The 20,008-nt window shown below is 47.9% G+C and overlaps 1 protein-coding gene across 1 annotated transcript in view; it reads left to right on the forward strand.

The window, feature by feature from the left end:
- LOC139756342 (uncharacterized) overlaps positions 1 to 20,008 on the forward strand; it is a 169,513-nt gene that overhangs the window by 133,144 nt on the left and 16,361 nt on the right. The window contains 2 exon segments of the mRNA XM_071675700.1: positions 9,044 to 9,141; positions 13,057 to 13,131. Coding sequence (XP_071531801.1) covers positions 9,044 to 9,141; positions 13,057 to 13,131 — 173 coding nt within the window.

The following is a 20,008-nucleotide window of genomic DNA, read 5'->3' on the forward strand; positions in this document are numbered from 1 at the left end:
GTGTGTGTGTGTGTGTGTGTGTGTGTGTTTTACTCAGAGCCAGAACACCCAGGTTCCTTTCCTCAAACATGATACCTGTCTCTCCTTTTTCCTCTCATCTTGATAACGTCCCACACACTGTCAGGCACCCCAGCCTGTGCCTGCGAGGAGGATGAGTACTCACTGCTTGGGTTCCCTTTTACGGAGTTCCTGCACCGTCAAGGCTGCGCCCCAATTAAGAGCAGGGAAATGATGGACTCCTTTGGAGAGAGAGAAGTTCATCGACGAGAGTGTATTCCTTTTGGGTCAATGACGATGATACAGCTTCGGTGAGGATGACCTCGCTGGAGGTGTGACCTCCCACAGGCGGAGCCCGGTAACACGCCTTACACCATGTACCCATTTATTCTCCAGATTCACAGATGGGAGGATGAACAGCTGGGTTGGCTGTGTGTGAGTCGGATGTCCTCTCTGAGGCTTGAAAACTGGCGTCTTGAATCTGCGGCTCGTAACGCTAACCACCACAGGACGAAGTTATGAAGATGTGGCACAGCGAGATATAGCCTGGTGTTGACTGGCAGGGAAACAGTCACAGGAATTTTTCTGTATATGTGACCAACAGGATGACACAATACCCAGTCTGTTATTACATAGCTTTAGGAAAAATGTCCAAGGAAGGAAGTATGGACTGGTGAATTCGAGAATAGCCTTCCAGTACACAGACAATGTTCAAGAAGAATGTTGAACTTGCGGCAGAGGATACTGCACTCGCTTGGCCACCATATTTTAGTACACATATTATATTTGCTGATGAGGGTCCATCGGAGAGGGAGGGGAATATCTGACAAGGAAAATAAGACACATGGAGAGAGAGGGACAGTAGCTAAAGACATGTCTGGTATGGAAGATAAGACAATGGGAGAGACGAAAAGACCTTTTTTTTTTTTTCTTCTTCCTCGGTTGATTTTGACGTTGAGATAACGGGAAACTGAGTTGGACGAATCAGAACAGATGTGGTGACTTACCTCTGTCGTAAAAGTATAGCCAGTGTTTGGAATAAGGTAACTGAAGTGGTCAATGTGGAGGACACAGTGATGTTTACAAGTGTTGTGTGGTAGAAAAGATTTGAAAGATGGGGGCCCCTCAGGTGTGAAACTCCATTTTACTATTCTCACAAACGCATATAGATAATCACACACACACACACACACACACACACACACGGGTTAAAGTGTGTGCACGAGCGAGCACGTACATGGGCACAGGGAGTGGGGCAGGCGGGTTAGCGTTGCCAGATATTACCAAGGTCACCTGAGCTAGTGTTGCCTACTTACTGAGTATCACATTCTTAGCTTAAGCTGCAAGACCAACAGAAAGACCGAGGGATGAAAGACAATCCGATGTATTTAGGGAAGAAGGAGAGGGACTCAAGAGACTTTTCCCTTTGAGGGGACAGAGGTCTGTGTTTGTGAGTCTGTGTAATGAGGGAGAGAGAGAGAGGGAGAGTCAGAGAGGGAGAGGTATGCGGGGTGTTGTGGAGGCGCCACCGCCGAGAGCCGCGGCCGTTCGAGAGCGTCTTCGAGGTTCGTCCCGCCGTCACCAGCAGCATCAGCCGTGGGGCGGCGGTTGGGGCAGCGCTCAGGCCGCCAGGTAAAAGTTGTTGTTCACGGCCGCAGCCGCCGCCGCCGAGATAACGCAATGCCTTAGGAAGTGGGAGATTGCTTGGGGGGGAGATAATGCAAGATTAATGACGGGCTGTGAGAAAATGGAGAGTGTTTGATGCGCGACGAAGGAAAAGAATGATAAAAGACCCGCGAATTTCGAAGGAGGTGAAGGCGAGTGAGGAGGCGGCTGCGGCGGTGTGGTGGTGGTGACGTTTTGAACCTAAGTAGGAAGAGCGATCGACTCACCTGCGCACCCTTGATATGGAATGGAAGGAATGTAGCCAAGGGCAACCTGGAGGCGGAGGACGCAGCCAGAGACGGGAAGGGTTAGGCAGGTGGGATGGGGTCTGGATTGCCACAAGGCGAGGCCCCTGCTGGCTAGGGCTATGGTTGGGAACGGTCAGAATTAGTTACAGAGTTTTTAGGGTTAACGTTGGCTTCTGTAGAAGTAGCCAGGAAGGGGTGGTTCAGATATGGAGTCTGCTTACTGTCGCCCAAACCTCGAGGTGGATGAAGTCATTGGCTCAGACGGGAATAAAGTCAAATATGAATGATACTGAAATGCGAAAACCTAATCGAATTCATATAGGACTGAGTACTGTAGATAAAGATGGTTATTCGATATCAGGAGTATAACGGAAGTTATTTAATGTGTGGAGAGATACAGCTGAGTGCATGTAATTTTTTGGGAGGTATAGCTGAAGTCATCTTGTGGTGGAGAAGTCTTCGTTATGTTGGAGAGATGTAGTTGAAGTCACACACAGGGTATACTTGGTCTTGGGATGAGGAAAGACACACCTAAAGTCAAATCAAAAGTGAGAAAATGTCTTAAAAATTCACAATGATTAGGAAGATGGTAGCTGAAGATTATCCAGCAAAAAAGACAAAACTAAAGTCATCAACGACTGAGCGGGTGTAGCAAGTCAGGTGCAAGTGGAGAGATAAAGTTAAGAGTCATTCAGAGGTCAGAAGGGTCACCTGCATCTATAGACATTTAAGTGTATAGATGATTAGATGTAGATACAACATTAGCTTGCTTGTTGACGAGAGTAATAACAACGTGGGTTAGAGAAGTGGAAAGGTGAAGTTGGTGGCTTCAGGAACCCTGAGGGTGAGAGGACCAGTGTAAGGAAGCCTCAGGATGGGAAGGGTGGGTTGGGAAGGACTGTAGGGTGTAAGGGGGTGGTGGCACAGGGAGCTATGAAAAATAGGGCGGGTGGCTTAGGAAGTTTTTTCAAGTAAGGAGGTGGTTTGAGGAGGACTTGAAGCTGAGAATGGGGAGCTTGAGGAGGTCAGAAAGTAGGTGGATGGTTTGAGAAAGTCTAAAGGTGGGAAAGGTGACATTAGAAAATCATAAGGCTAGAGAAGGAGACTTAAAGAGTTCTGAGGATGGTTAAGTGGGGCTTAGATAGGACGTGAGTTAAAAAAGACTTGCCCAGGAAGTTTTAAGGTAAGCAGAGTGGAATGAGTAAGCAAGAGGTCAGGAGAGCTGCTTGAGAATGAGAAGAGAGTAGTGGAATGATTATGGTGTGTAGTGAGGGTTTAGCTATCACTATTGCTGTGTCGGGGCTGTCCGACCCCGAGATTGAACTCGAAGTAAAGGAGAAACATTGAGTAATAGTGGACAGAATGTTGCAGGGCGGAGCCTGGAATGATAGCAGGGTGTGGCCGGAGCTATGGTAGGATGTAAGAGTTGCTGTTGGGGGGGAGGGGGTTGTTGTGGCAGAGTGTGGCGAGTCCTGTGTGAGTATGATAACTACTGTGGTTGAGTGGTGTGGGTGCTGTGGCTTTGTGATGGCCGCTGAAGCAGAATGTTGTGGGCTTTGTGGCATGGTGTGGTGGGAAGTGTGGCAGGGGTGTGGTGGGTGATGTGGCAGGAGATGGTGGGTGATGTGGCAGGAGTGTGGCAGGTTAGAAGACCGGAGGTAGTGGCCACATCAAGCCAAGAAGAAAGACCCCACAGCAGAAGAAGAGGAGACCAGACGACACCATGCCAAGGTTGAGGCCGAGGCATTTTAGAACATGATTGATGATGGTGTGAAATTGTTGGCGAGGGATGGTGTTGGAGAGATGAAGATGGTGAGCTGGAGGAGCGTTTGTGGGCGATGAGGGGAAGGAGGTTAGGATGGTGGTGATGCTGTGGGCGATACCTGCATGGTCACCTGGGTTGTATGTGTTCCAGAGGTGGAGAGAGACCTCACGGTGGTCACGGCTGAGGGTTCGTCTCAGGTGTTGACGGTTACAGAAATTGACTGGGGGAGGCTGGAGTGTTTGGAGGTGACGGGAGGATGTAGATTTAAGTGTTAAAGGTGAAGGAGAGAGTTGGATTGGAAAGACTTCAGAAGTTGGAGGTGAGGAATAAAGCTGATGGAGATGGGTTTGAGTGACCGAGATGGGTGCTTGGTGTGTTGGAGTAGGGAGGGGTGGGTGAAGATAGCTCTGTGTGTGTGTGTGTGTGTGTGTGTGTGTGTGTGTGTGTGTGTGTGTGTGTGTGTGTGTGTGTGTGAAGGGGGTGGTATGAGCCTGGGTAGGTGGAGGAAGCAGTGTGGTTGTGGGATGTTTGTGGTGTAGTGGTGTAAGCCACCTCCCGCCCACACACCCCCAACCAGACACCCACACCACGTCAGGACTCTCCTCCCTTCCTCCTCCCTCCTCAACCCCAGGATCCCCCCCCCCACACACACACACACACCTGGTAGCTCTGGGCAGCAACGCCACAAGTCTCGACCTCCAGCTTAGAGTACGTCACTTCCCGCCTGTAACTCAGGACAGCCCGAGATTTCGATCTGTTCAAAGCGCTTACGCCCCTCTTGCTCGCAGGCGTTGTGTCTGCGACCTCAAAAGAAGAAAAGAAAATATATTTATTACAGTCTTAAGAATCCTGTCAGGGAGGTCACATGAAAAACAAAGGCAAAGGTGTAACACTGAGAACATCACACATTTTCACCAATGTTAAGATATATATATATATATATATATATATATATATATATATATATATATATATATATATATATATATATATATATATATGTGTGTGTGTGTGTGTGTGTGTGTGTGTGTGTGTGTGTGTGTGTGTGTTTAATTTTACGCACTTGTGATTACATATTTGTACTGTACGAGAAGGGAACTTTCATTGGGACCTCATTTGAGTTTTCCCTCATACAACTTCTTAATATCGCGTCTTCTCTGTACTTGGACCACGTATTCAACCATCGTGTCCCGTTCATCCAACACTCCTGTATTATCAAACGAATTTTCTCATATCTTTCTCAAACAAGTTCCTTGCTTGATATCGTGTTATCTCCTCTGGCTGCCTCAGTCATCTGTTTGGTTGAAGAACTTTAAAGTGGCGATGAGGTCACCATCATCCCACACACACACACACACACACACACACACACACACACACACACACACACACACACACACACACACACACGCACTTACGCACTTACACACACACACACACACACACACACACACACACACACACACACACACTTACGCACACACACACACACACACACACACACACACACACACACACACACACACACACACACACTAAACTGGAAAGTAAAGACCAGGAGGCAACACTTGAACTCTTCGAAATGTACAACAACGACGTAAGGAGCGACGTGGGTTCAGGAGAAAGATCCTGCGTAACATACCATCAGGACTCTCGTGACTGAGGGAGAAGCAGCCCAGAACAAGGAAACAGATAGTTGGACTGTCTGTATCTGGACTGTCAGAGGGTTTTTGATTCTACACCTCAAAGAAAACTGGTAAAAGAAAAAGAGACAGATTTCATGCAGGCAAAAGGGGCTGGTGAGAGAGCTGAAATAAAACGAATAGAACACATGAGAGAGATGGATTTTCATGTCTTGTGAATGTAACCAGTGATATACAGGTGGCAGTCCCAGGGCCGCCACTGCTGCTGATGGTGATTTGTGTAACTGACCAGCCAGAGGGACTCATCGCCTCGACTCAGACGACGCTACGAGAAATATCTAGCGGACATGGCATAGGCTCTGCCACAGATCATATAACATCTACGTATTGGATGAGATTCAGTCCAGGTAATACACACTTGCGTCGATAGGGTTACAGTGGAATGAGGCCAGGCTGTAACTTTCATCTGGCGAGGAGACGATTACAGTGATCAGCGTTGTGTGGGGAGAGGTCTCGGCTCTGCCACTCTGTAGCGAGAATATCGCTTTTGGGAAAATGACCCGAGAAGGAGGGACTGTGTACTGGTGAATGTCCAAATTACCCCCAGGTATGTGGGTAAGGAGGTGTTACCAGACGTCTTGGTAACGGTGTGGACATGGAACGTCTCTTTAGGCTGGAGATGGTTGCTGATCACTACGGTCTTATACCACGGGGAGAACATCATGACGAGGTGGAGGGAATGGTTTTATGGTCATAGACAAGTGGACGAGTGGAACGGGCTGAGGGAAGTCGTGGTGAATGCAAAGACACTGAAGAACTGAAATGATGTGTGAGAGACAAGGAAAGGTTTGAAGAAAGGTTTCCACAAATGTAGAACTTTTTCACACGCACGCATACACACACACACACACACACACACACACACACACACACACACACACACACACACACACACCGTACCTGCATACCTACGAGTATAGATAGAGTGTTTGCAGACAAAGTACAGAAATATACCCAGTTGTATGACAGATAAACTTCAAAAGACTGGGTCCCCCACGAGTGTACAACACCCTCCCAGCCCAGTACATACAGATAAGTTAGTGCCGTCGCTTGACCGTGTTCTGACAAGCACAGAACAAAGCTATGAAATTATATTCCCTGTCTTGTTCTTAACCCTGTGACTCTATGTGTGATGAGCCAAGTGTTGAGTGTACAATATGAACCCATTCAAGAACACTCGTATGCCTCACACATGACACCTGCGTTTAGTCTCCTTTCATGGCTTGTATATTTGTCATCTTTTTCATCATAATGGGTAAATCAGTATCTGTTCTCCTTCGCCATATTCATATCATACATTCAGAATATATGAGGCTTTTAAAACAAATATACTAACCTTCAGGCAACTTTTATCATGAATATAAATAATCTCAAACAAATATTGAGACTATTGTAATTTCCATGTTTTCTCTTTAGAACGGCAGATATTGATTACCTGAAACTCGTGTGGTATATAGGTCTGATTACAATTACTTTGACTTATCTTAATTTTCGATATTCAGATTCATATGAGAACAGTCAGATTGCACACCTTGAGGGGCTGACTTTTAGCATATTTATTAATATAGTCATTACATTAATGCAGAACAAATTTCACTAATTACGATAAAAACAGTAAAAATGATACATAACCTTAAAATTACGAATAACCGTAATCGATGGTGATTGGTGGAAAAAGGTGAAGAATTTTATATATTACGACAGACCTTAATACCAAGCTCAATAAAAGTTTGATACGGGAGGAGGGAAATGTGGTGTGCAAGTAGACGGTTAGGAAGAGAGATCATAAAGGACTGGACACACGTGTTCTGAGACGCCCTCTGTACCAGTGTTATGTAAGGAAAGATCCTACAGGAGGTATATATAGTCCTGGGAAGACGTGTATAGCTTAATTTATGGATAGATCATTACCTTAATGAGAAAGAAGAGTCCTATAAATATTTACGTAAATTATGTGATATATCTTTAAAGATATGATGAAAAAGAGATGGTTTGGGGTTGCAAGCAAAGGGAACCCTTCAGCTCATGATTAATAACTTCTTGATCACAACGGTACGACGGCGGCACGACCCTTGAGTCCAGTGGCCAGGGCTATTGACCTGACCATTAAGTGGTGCAGTTGATGGCCCACACATCATACGGGAAGGGTCATACCATTATGCTCGAGGGTCGAACCATCGTGCTCGAGGGTTGTACCATCGTGCTTGGGGGTTGTACCATCGTGCTCGGGGGGTCGTCCTATCGTATTCGAGGGTCGTATCATCGTGCTCGGGGGTCGTGCCATCGTGCTCGGGGGTCGTGCCATCGTGCTCGGGGGGTCGTACCATCATGCTCGAGGGTCGCACCGTCGTTCCGCTGGCCCACTGCCATGCGGGTGCTTGGAAACCTATGGCCAGGAAGGTAAACAGAGTAGGGAATGAATGAGTGGCCAGTGAACCTGGGCGTGCGGTAGGCGGTGGCCAACCTGCCCGGGGCCAGGGCTCAAGGTTACCTCTCTACTTACTTGCCCAGGTGTTTTTCTACCCCCCGCCCTCCTCCTCCTCCTCTTCCTCCTCCTTCGCCGTGATAGGGCCGAGTCTACGGAGGCAGGGGTATGGTGCTGTTGTTGTACGGCAGAGTTGCTCCGCGGTCGGACTGCTTCATTGGTGAGGGGTGACTCATGGAGTGGGTTCGTGATGGTGTTTCGTATTTCGTAATGGCAGTGGTTCGTGGTGGTGCTTCGTAATGTGACGGTTCTTTTTCGATGATGGCGCTTGCTAAAGTTTTCTTGGTGTGTTTCGTAAAGGGGGATGTCTCGTGTTAATGGCTGTTTCATCGTAACTGTGTCAGTATTTCGGGCTGGGCGTTGTGTTATGGTGAGGGCGTTTCATCTTTCACGGTGGCGATAGCTCTCGATGAAGTGTCGTAATGGAGCTTCTTCTTTTTTATCAAAAATGTTTCATGATGGCTTGTTTCAATGAGCTGGTTTCGTTCTTGGAGGTAATGGTGTTTCACTGTGGGGGTTCTTTCGTGAAGGTGTTTCATGGTAGTGCTGTTTCGTGTTGATGATGGTTTATGGTACGCACTTGAGGGGTCTTCCATGATCAATGTATTTTGTAGATTTCGTTCACTGTAGGGGTGTCTCGTGTAGAGGGTACTGGGAGGATCTGGGAGGTAACGAGGACCTTGTAAGGTGACGATGTGGAGATATGGACGGTAGTGGTCAGGAGGCGATAATAAAACGTCATGAAAGTGAGAAGAGATAAAGAAAATGTATGACCTATTAATGGGGAGAGTTGAGGAGGTGTGACGGTGAGGAAACATGAGGGAACATGAGGGAGAAGGGGGGCCTGAGGTTGCCTGAGGAGAGAGAGGGTCGATGTATAGCGTGCATGTGTCGGTGTGGGTGTGTGAAGGAACATAATGAGTGGAGGGTATGGTCGGGCAGCAGGCAGGGGCAGGAGATGGACAGGAGTCAATGTGTATGGGTCGCCTCACATACCACCCTCCACACACCATGCTTCTCCTACCCTCCCTTTCCCTCCACATCTCCCTCCATTATTGTCTAATTTCATCTGCTCACAGCCAAGGTTCCAGACGTATTTTACCCATGTATTTTCTCGTCTGTGTTTCCGCTCCCGTACATAGTACCTTCCTCACTGAGTGACCCCTCTCTCGTGTTGCAGATGTGGCGGATGGAGTGCGGGGGTCGCCTGGCAGCGCGGTCCTCAACACCGTCGGAGGCGGGGTGGCGCCGGAGAAGGGCATGACCACCCTAGAGAAGGTAATATACTACAGTTTACTTTTTCTTACCAGCCAGCTAGACTTACGTACATGACATGTCTTAATTAATTTCAACCCCCTCCCCCCGCCCCTGCCAAGATGGCTTCCTCCACTACGTCGTAACTCTTCTTAAAATGAGTTCTAATATAAATGAAGTAATGGTTGTTGAAAAGTGAGTACCATTGGATTACTTGGCAGTGAATGTGTAAGCACTTATCGGCGCTACCTCAGAAGGGAGTTGTAGCGTGTTAAGTCGAGGTGTTGCTCCCCTGGTGTCACCACTGCTAGATATGTCATGATCAGTAGTTCCTGTCACTACTTAAAAGCTTTATTGATTATATATCTGTGCTCCAGGATTATTCCCAGGCTGCTTTTTTTCTCTCTCTCATCTCTGGTTTAAATGATTACATAAATACAGCTAATAACTTTATCATTTTTATTATTATTATTATTATTATTATTATTATTATGATTATTGTTATTATTGTTATTCTTGATATTATTGCTGTTGCTCTTATTAGTATTATCATGATTATTATTATCATCATTATTATTATTAACATTATTATTATTATTATTATTATTATTATTATTATTATTATTATTATTAATGTTATTCTTGATATTATTGCTGTTGCTCTTATTAGTATTATCATGATTATCATTATCATCATTATTATTTTTAACATTATTATTATTATTATTATTATTATTATTATTATTATTATTAGTTGTCGTTGTTGTTGTTTCCCTTTAAATGCAAAACGTTCCGACATATTAAGACTGAAATTCCACAGCGTCAGTGCCTTCATGACAGGATAATCTCCCGTTTCAACGGGGAACCAGGCCCCAGCAAGACACGCCACTTGTCCCCGGTGCTTGCGGAAGGCAGACTGGGTTTACTGTAAAAGGCGAACGTCTGCCGCTGATCCATCTTGCGAGTGATGGCTCCCAACACTTGAATTTTGATTTCAACATTTCCGAGCATCTACTGGTTCCAAGGTTCACGGTACAATGCTTTCAAATTTCCGGTAGACAGTGGTCTGAGGCATCATGGGATGGAGGGATGAGGCTTCAAGAGATAGTTACTCGGGGCTCCACAAAAAAATGATTTAAGGATGAGACGACAACGGTTGTCCGCGAACAGCTGTATCATAATTTATGGTTGGAAAAAATATGTATCCAGATTTTCTTCTTAATCCTGGAGGTTATGTCCACAGGTATGGCTTATATGAAGTAGCAGTAATGCGTTCGCCATATCATTTTTTGTCTTAGCCAGTATATTAGCGCGCGATCCTTAACGACTAGTGTACATTAACTTAAGCACCGAAGTACGACAGCTGTCTCCTATATATAGCTTACCTATGGAGTACAGTTGTTTATAGCCTCATGTATAATAATTTCTAGTTTGTGATAACATGAGCTCAGCCTCTAGATCACTTAACTCACAAGTTCTATAATTTACCCTCTTATTCCTTGAAGTATGAGAAATAATTGTTTGGATTACGATAATTTACTCGCTCTACTGCAATAACGCGACCTTTGGTGTACGATAACATCTCCCCTTTTTGTATGATAACGTGGCTCTTTAAGTGTAATAATCTGTCCCCTGAGGTACGATGACTTGTACTTCCTCAACCACACACACACACACACACACACACAGGCAGAATGAGCATACTAGACCAACACCACACAGTCACTATACCAGACCAACACCACACAGTCGCCATACTAGACCAGCACCACACAGTCATCATACTAGACCAACACCACACAGTCACCATACTAGACCAGCACCACACAGTCACCATACTAGACCAACACCACACAGTCACTACTAGACCAGCACCACACAGTCACTATACTAAACCAGCGCCCTACAGTCACTATACTAGACCAAAATCTAATCTTTCTGGGAAAGGGGGAAGGATGAGATGACTTTATAGGTCTATTATGGTCCTGTCGGTGCTGGGATGTATATAGCCTCTTGTCTTGGGTAATAAAACTTTGCTGAACACCTTGAGCATGACGATGGCACCCTTACGGTACAACAACCCGATCATTTATAACCCCAAGGGTCGTGCCTTCATGTCCTAAGGGAAGTATGTCGTGCTCAGGGGGGGGGGTCGGTCCCCAAACGTGACCCCAGGATGGTAGTACACCAGGCGGAGGTGGACTGTTCGTAGGAGGCACGGTCGAAGTCCGTAGTGTTCTATGTAACCTTTTTATATCAGGTGATGGTGTGTGATGGTGAGGCAGGCGTGGTTTGCTACAGAGGGGAAACCGTTCGGGACAAGAGCAACTCACTGACATGGTGGTACCGTCTTCCTTGTTCAGGTCCTAAGTCTTTTGAGCGCGTAAGACCGTCACAATTTGTAGACCTCAAGTCAACGCTTCCCGAACTTGAAACATTTTATTTGCACTGGTTTGGCCAGTCTGTGCACATGCATGGTCAGGTTCGGAACGCATGGACGAGATGAGAACTACCTTCGGAGACTCCACCATCATATGTACGTTCCCTGCGGCTCTTCGTTATAACCTGTACACACTGATTACCCACGGCTGCCTGGCCATCTCGCCAACGCCACATGACGTCAAAAAAAAAAAAGAAGTAACGCAGAACTGTCATTAAGTCGGTAAATAACATCAGATTAATGGACGCTACGTATCTCGACTGTGGCCCATACGCCCCTCTTACCTCTACCTGGTACCGGGTAATTGAGACGAGGTAGAGTAATAAAAGGGAGGCTTTTGTGAGTGGTGTTGCTGGATGTAAAGGCTTATGATACACCCTGACCGTAGGTGGTGACCAGGATGTACAAGTTCACAGCAGGCCTTGGGGGGTGGGGGTTGAGGCCCTTCGGTGTGCTTCGACCACATCCTCCCCCCCAGTCTGTGCTCACACCAGGAGTGTACTCCAGGGGAACATCGTATGTCTGTCGGAGGTAAAATTTCGGGTGAGGGAGCGAGGCTGGCGGGAGGGAGAGAGGGAGGGAGCATGCCTGGTGCCTGTGGTTGTTTGGGATTCGGCAATACCTTAAGGCCTGGCAAGAGTCCTTGGCTTAATGATGGCCCCGTCCTCATTGCTCTATCCTGCTTGAAGACTGAGTGTCCAGTACTACGTCTTCTGTCGGCAGTGGGATGGCCGACATTCGAGCTGGCCTCTGCTGTACGATGAAGCCGCCAGCGTAAAGCATAGTAACTGACCTCATCGTCACAGGCACTCATAAGGGGGGTCCAATTTGATGTGTGATCACGGAGGGAGCGTGCGGCAGAGCCGGGCAGCGGCCCTGGCTTGCCCTCAGGAGCATAAACAACCGTCACCTTTTAACTGCGTCAGGCATTTCCTTGTAAAGCGATACTACCGCACCGTAGGCATGACCAGAATACATCACATCTGAAGCGCAAGAAGTTACATTGCGTGCGAAGGGTCACCTCGAGCGAGGCTGTGTCACTGGGAGTTCAGTCTCGTCTAAGAACTTCTCACTCCAAAGGGGTTTACATTTCCCTACTATTAAAAGGAACGCAGCCTTGGACCGTAGGAGTCTTTAGAAAGAGGTCCTTCGTAACACTAGGGCTCTTTCTATATATATATATATATATATATATATATATATATATATATATATATATATATATACCTCGCAAACGCGGGAGACAGCGACAAAGTATAATGAATAAATATATATATATATATATATATATATATATATATATATATATATATATATATATATATATATATATATATATATATATATATATATAAATCTTTTATGTTACGAAGAACACAGGAAAACTCAAGAGTCTCCGCTCCCTTGTTGTACAGATAGCTATGTGATGAACGTGTACCTCAGCACCCGCTGCCGTGGACGCTGACTAACTAACCCCTGTCCTCCCTCCCTTCACACAGCTGGTGCAGGCCGTCCGCTCTGGGGGCTCCCGCAACAACTCACCCAGACGCGCCATGGACGACTCCCACTTGGCCGTGAGTACAACACACCTTCGATTCAGAGTTGTGTCCAGTAAGGAGAAAGGATCGTGAGGGAGTGAGGGAGGTTGAGGCGGAGGCACCGGGAGACCCCAGGGAGGTTTGTGTGGATCCGCCTGTAATTAGCCAGTCAGTCGGACCACCCAACCATACCCAGCCTCTCCTCGACCTAACCTCAGATCTTACTACTGTTCCAGACGTCCTGAGAACACCATGGGCTCACCACAAAACTCAGGGAGTACCACAGTAATACCACAACACTCAGGGGCACCACAATAATATCATAACACTCACGAGGTACCACAGTAATACCATAATACTGGGGATACCACAACAGTACCACAGCACTCAGAGAAAAACCACAATCGTACCACAACACTCAGGGAACACCATAGTGGTACCACAACATTCTGGGAACACCACAGTCGTACTACATCAAAAGGAACAACCCGGTAACACTACAACATCCAGGAGGCACAACACTACAACCCTAGGTCTGAAGGAGCTATGCAGTGACATCACTACATTCAGTAATTTACTGGGTACAGAAGTGAGTAAGAAAACTGGTAGGTAGATGGGTAAGTAAGCAGTGAGGCAGATGGGTGAAGAAACAACGAAGTGTTTATTGTAGTTGGTTAAACAAACAAGTGTACAGGTAAGCAGCAGGTATGTAAGTTGATATTCCAGTGGATGAGAATGTAAGTTAAGAGACATGTTGAAAAAAGAACTTAGACAGGTGAGTCGGTAGGTAAGTACGAGTGTCGGAAAGAAACCAGGGTGAGGTAAATGAAGTTTGACAAGAAAGCAGGTGTTGGGGGGTGGAAATGGGGGAGTGTATTGAGGTTGGCAGAAGGTCGTAAACGGTAGGTTATTGTGAGAGTCAGGTTTGGGGCGAGCGAGGTGAGCCAAGGTCGGCTACACTACCCGGCCTTTGCCTGGCACTCTCCCCCCGGTCACTAAACTCTGACCTCTTGAACGCTACGGGGTTTGGCCCTTATAGATGTGATGGCCCGGCCTGTGAACCTGTGGGTCTGGAGGAGTATGTAGGTCACTAGTATTAGAAGCTTTCGTACCCCCAAGGGTCGTACCGTCGTACCCTAAAGGTACGCCGTTGCCCTCAAGGGTCGCACTTGTGCTCCGAGGCGTACCGCCGTGCTCAAGGGTCGCACCTTCGTGCTCAGGGGCGCACGTATCATCGTACACCCGAAAAGGTAATCGTCTTTTTACCTCACCCCAGAGAATAAACCCCAGAGAATGACACCCCTTAAACCCCAAACCAGCTCCACTTCTATCCCCCCCAAAACACTCCCAGCATTGACACACACACACACGCACACACACACACACACACACACACACACACACACACACACACACACACACACACACACACACACAGGACTGGTCTATACCATCATCATGCCCAGCACACGGCAATCAGCATGCCCAGCACACGGCATGTTGCTTGGCACTGTGTGGACCCCCGTACATGACTGACGGGGCCCAGACGCCGGCCGTTTCACACACACTGTCACACAAATCTGGGTTCAAATGTTTGTAACTGACGCTCTGTGGTGGCCAGATGGCCTCTTTTGCTTCGTCCTCGCTCACACGAGTGAACGGTGTGCGACTCTCCTTTCCTGTGAGTGAGAGGTGCGCAGCTCTCCCACCTTGCAAGTGAGAGGTCTGCAGACTCTCCCTTCCCGCAAGTGAGAGGTCTGCAAACTCTCCCTTCCCGTAAGTGAGAGGTCTGCAAACTCCCCCTTCCCGCAAGTGAGAGGTCTGCAAACTCTCCCTTCCCGCTAGGGAAAGGTCTGCAAACTCCCCCTTCCCGCTAGGGAGAGATCTGCAAACTCCCCCTTCCCGCTAGGAAGAGGTCTGCGAACTCTCCCTTCCCGCTAGGGAGAGGTCTGCAAACTCCCCCCTTCCCAGGGAGTGAGCGGTGCGCAGCCCCTCACTTAGGGCTGGGATTGTGTAACGCCGGCCATGTTTTGCTTGTTGTTAGTATAAGGTATTGGCATGGGTTATTACCCGAACACGGCCCCTGATTGGCTGGTCACTGCTGCCGAGGCTAATGTTCTCTTGAAATACTGGCGAGTCGTGATGGCCTCCCAGGTGCTGGTGGCTGGTCGTTACTCTGGCCTCTTGAACGCCACGGTACGACCATCGAGCAGCACGGTACGACCCTTAAGCAGCACGGTACGACCATTGAGCAGCACGGTACGACCATTGAGCAGCACGGTACGACCATTAAGCAGCACGGTACGACCATTGAGCGCCACGGTACGACTCTTGAGTATCACAACACGACGTGGTCACGAGGGTAGGACCATTGAGCCACAACGACGGGAAGACTCTCGAGCACGACGGCACGACCCTTGGGTACGGCAGCGTGACCTTTGACCCGACGTATGTAGATTAGGTCATAGGCCGGGTCATCGTGCTCAAAAAAAGCATTCTGTCGTTCTCAAGGGGTCGTCCAGTCGTGCTCAAGGTTTACATAGTCATGCCTCTCTCTCTCTCTCTCTCTCTCTCTCTCTCTCTCTCTCTCTCTCTCTCTCTCTCTCTCTCTCTCTCTCTCTCTCTCTGCATCTTGCAGTATATTGGCATTTCAAGTCTCATTATCCTATAAGATATCTTATCTCTTGCCGTTGCACTTCACATTTATCATAAAGAAGGTAATTTATGATAAAGATTGTTTATCTAGGAAAGGAATATAATCGTATATATATGAGTGTCGATGAAAGAAAACGGATTTGATATCTTTTTTTTTAAAGGAAAGACGAAAATAATCACGAATTGGCCTGCCTTGTGGCAATCGTGGCGTGAGTGTGGGGGTCACGTGAGATGTGGTTATGTGTGGTGTGGGAAGGTCAGGTGTAACTTGTCTAAAGTGAGGTTCGGTTTCAGTGGGGTTGGGCGACAGTTTTGTTCAGGAGGGGAGTAATGAATGACGGATGATGGAATGGCGAGGAGTGTCCCTGTGTTGTGACGGGTGGCGTCGACAAGGGCTGGCAGTGTCTCCTCTCTGTTCACGTCAAAGGGGAAGGTACTTTTTACTCCACCGCTCTTTGGCGGGAACCTGCGCCGCTCATTTCCAGTGGTGACCTTAGTCATTTCCAGCGGTGACCTTAGTCATTTCCAGTGGTGACCCAAGTCATTTCCAGTGGTGACCTTAGTCATTTTCGTAATGAGTGGATGTGCTCGAAATGAGACAGACATCTTGTATAGGACGTCTCTATTTACACACAAGACGCTACCACACACAGCCTGTCACCACGGCCGTGGCTACCACCACTACCACTGCTGCCTCTCCTCTCACCATTACCACTGCCAACTTCACCACCACAGGCACTGCCAACCATCGGCGCCCAAGTCCTGAAATTGCCAGTACTTTATCCCAACTACCACCAACTCTGCCAACAACCTCGCTGCCAACACCGCCTCTTCAGACCACCATATCAGTCACCCCTTTTGCTACCATTACCACCCACAACCATCACCAGGATGCAGGTATCACCACTACAGCAGACACCCTCCAACCACCACCAGTCACCATCATGGACACAACAGGATCACCAGCATCACAAATACCAACCCTTAACACCTTCAGCACACCAGGCTACCACCACACTCACCACGACCAGCCCTCACCACCATCATCCCCCCAACACGAGCACCAACACGACCAGCCCTCACCTTCATCCCCAACACGAGCACCAACATGACCAGCCATCGCCATCATCCCCCAACGCGAACTCCACCACTACCAGCCCTCACCATCATCATCCCCCCACACGAGCACCAACATGACCAGCCATCGCCATCATCCCCCAACACGAACACCACCACTGTCACCCACCCTATGGACCCCCGTTTCCCCCCTTCCCCCAATTCCACACCCTAATGACCCCCCTCCCCCCGCCTCTCCCCCTCAACCCATCCCACACCCTATTAGCCCCCTTCCCTTCGCCCCATCCCACACCCTACTGACCCCCACTCACCCCCACCCCCCCAGTGGACGTGTCGGCACGCGGGTCGTACTACTTGGCCTCTTACCTGTTCCCCTCCCCCACCCCCCACTGCCCACCTCCCTCTCAACCACCTGTCTCCTTCTCTCCCTCTTCCCTCCCATTCCCTCCTTCTCCCTACCCTCTCCCCCTTCCCATTCTCTCCCTTCTGCTTATCAGTAAGTGTTCCCGACGTATGCACACACACACACACACACACACACACAAACACGCACGCGCACACACACACACACACACACACACACACACACACACACACACAGATACACACACACACACACACACACAGATACACACACACACACACACACACACACACACACACACACACACACACCAGTATGTCACCCTAACTCACCCTCATCCGTACAGTGGTTACCTGTAACTCTGTGTCGCTGTTTTACGTCTCATGAAACAGATTTTATGTTAGGCTACTGTATTCCTACGGGTCTGTTGTATCCGTTGTATAACATACTGTAGTCACTGTACCTTCCCGCTGTACCCCGTCAGTGTACCATCCTCCTTGCATTCTCTCGTACCCCGGCATAACTCCTCGCTGTATTCCCAGTTCACCTGCCTCCTGTACCCACCTGTAACTCGCCTGGATTTCCTCTCCTTTACAGCAGACATATTAATCTACCCACAGTTTACTTCCCCTCCCGTACCACAACACACCCTCCAACCGTACCCCAGTGCACCCTTCTACTGTACCCAAGTGCACCCTCCAACTGTACCTCAGTGCACCCTTCTACTGTACCCCAGTACACCCTCCAACTGTACCCCAGTACACCCTCCAACTGTACCCCAGGATAACCCCTCTACCTTAACCATCAGTCCACTGTCTGTAACACCCCACCCTCAGTATAGCCTCCTGCTGTACCCCCTTATGTACCCTTCCAGTGTACCATAGCCCTCCACCGTGCTGTAGCATCCTGCCACATCCCCCCCCCCCCCAAACTGTCCCCATCCTTCAGTTGTGTGTGTGTGTGTGCGTGTGTGTGTGTGTTTGTGTGTGTGGGGGGTCACGATCATGTTGATCGGCCCAGTCCCCACACCCAGGAAGGTGGAATGCCTTAAAGGCCGCAGAGCATAACATGCGAATTGGCTGAAAGTCAATAAGAACGTCATAAAGTACATGTTTTTACGATAATGAAGTGTGGCCCAAGGTACGTGAGGAAGTAGTAAATAAGGTTGAGGAATGGCGTCCCACGATTGGAAGACGTCCTGCCTCATGTGTAGAAATGAGGGCGCGCGCACACACACACACACACACACACACACACACACACACATTAGAAAACACCGACAAGAAATTCCGGAATGTAAGAAAGCTTCGTGAGGGCGACAGACCCGCACAAGAAGACCCCATGGACCAGATGATGGCACCCCGACCATTTGTACCCACGGAGTATGCGAGAGACCCCAAGCAGGCCACCCGAGGATGCTGTTCTCGAGATCTTCCTCGAGGACGGATGTGTACGAGCACAAGTGGACGAAAGGTAAACCTAGGGCCAGCCTTTGGGAAACGTGAGAGGGGAGGAGGTAGAGGCCTGAACCCGTGGTGGTGTGTCTCGAACTTACAACGGTGGGTTTGCAAGGCTTCTGACGCCAGTCAGGAAGGAGATCAAAGACCTCGTAAGTGACAGGATCAGCTTGAGTGAGAAATAACAATCAGTTAAAGCTTAGGCTACAGAGTAGCTAGTGTAGAAGAGATGGTGTGGATAGTTTGTGTATGCTTTGCCTACCAGAAGGCGTGTAGTGCTGTTTCTCTGTCACACACACACACATACACATTCCCATGAGTCCATGGGGAAAATGAAACACGAAAAGTTCCCAAGTGCACTTTCGTGAACGAAAGTGCACTTGGGAACTTTTCGTGTTTCATTTTCCATTGGACTCATAGGAATATCTTGATCACGCGCAAAACTGTGATCCTTTCCAACACACATGATATATATCTGTCTATCTATGTATCTCTCTAATTGCCTTACCAGATGGCATATGATGATATGTCTGTATGGCTGTTGATGATACCAAATCTATCAACGAAGTGTGGAGCAGAAGGCAGTGCAATGTATTCCAAAGAAACGAAGAGGAAATGCCACAGTAGCCCGACAATGGACCAGTGAAAAATTTGCCAACAGATACGAGAAAACGGGAATGGGTGAAAACAGGTCAGACGAGCTGATACATTGGCGATAACTAATGACATGAATCCAGTCCGTGGAAAGTAAGGCGAGGCTGGCATTACGTCCAGGAAGTCAGACGAGAAGGACCATGAGACAAGTAAACTATGTACCTGTAAGGCAGTGTCGAAATTGCCCTCAGGTTCACAGACTATGAGACGTTCAAAAATTATATATATATATATATATATATATATATATATATATATATATATATATATATATATATATATATATATATATATATATATATATATATTATTCATGCATCCTGGAATATGCTTCAGGATCATAGGCCAACGATCAAACCACACTGGAGTCAAAGAAGATGCGTCAGCCACCTTTTAAGTCTTCAGATGGCCACGATAAAGTTAACACAGGCTTCCCACGGAGCTTCCAAGACCGGGGGTTTCACGAGAGGCGGCACAGTGAAAATATGTCAAGCAGGTTGTGACGAAACATTGTCTCACCAACGCAGCAGTAAACGTATATGGTTACAGGAAGGTGTGTGTGTTTTGGCAGAGGTAAGTGTTGTGCAGAGAGGAGGAGAAGGAGGAGGGTGCGCTGGGCAACACTGTGTGGGTGTAACGGCGTAAAGTGTAGAGTTGTGCAGCGATGGGAAGGCTAGTTAAGGGAATCTTCATGTGAAAGGAACTT

Source organism: Panulirus ornatus, chromosome 21 (genome assembly GCF_036320965.1).
Source record: "Panulirus ornatus isolate Po-2019 chromosome 21, ASM3632096v1, whole genome shotgun sequence".
In the NCBI taxonomy this organism is placed as follows: domain Eukaryota; kingdom Metazoa; phylum Arthropoda; class Malacostraca; order Decapoda; family Palinuridae; genus Panulirus; species Panulirus ornatus.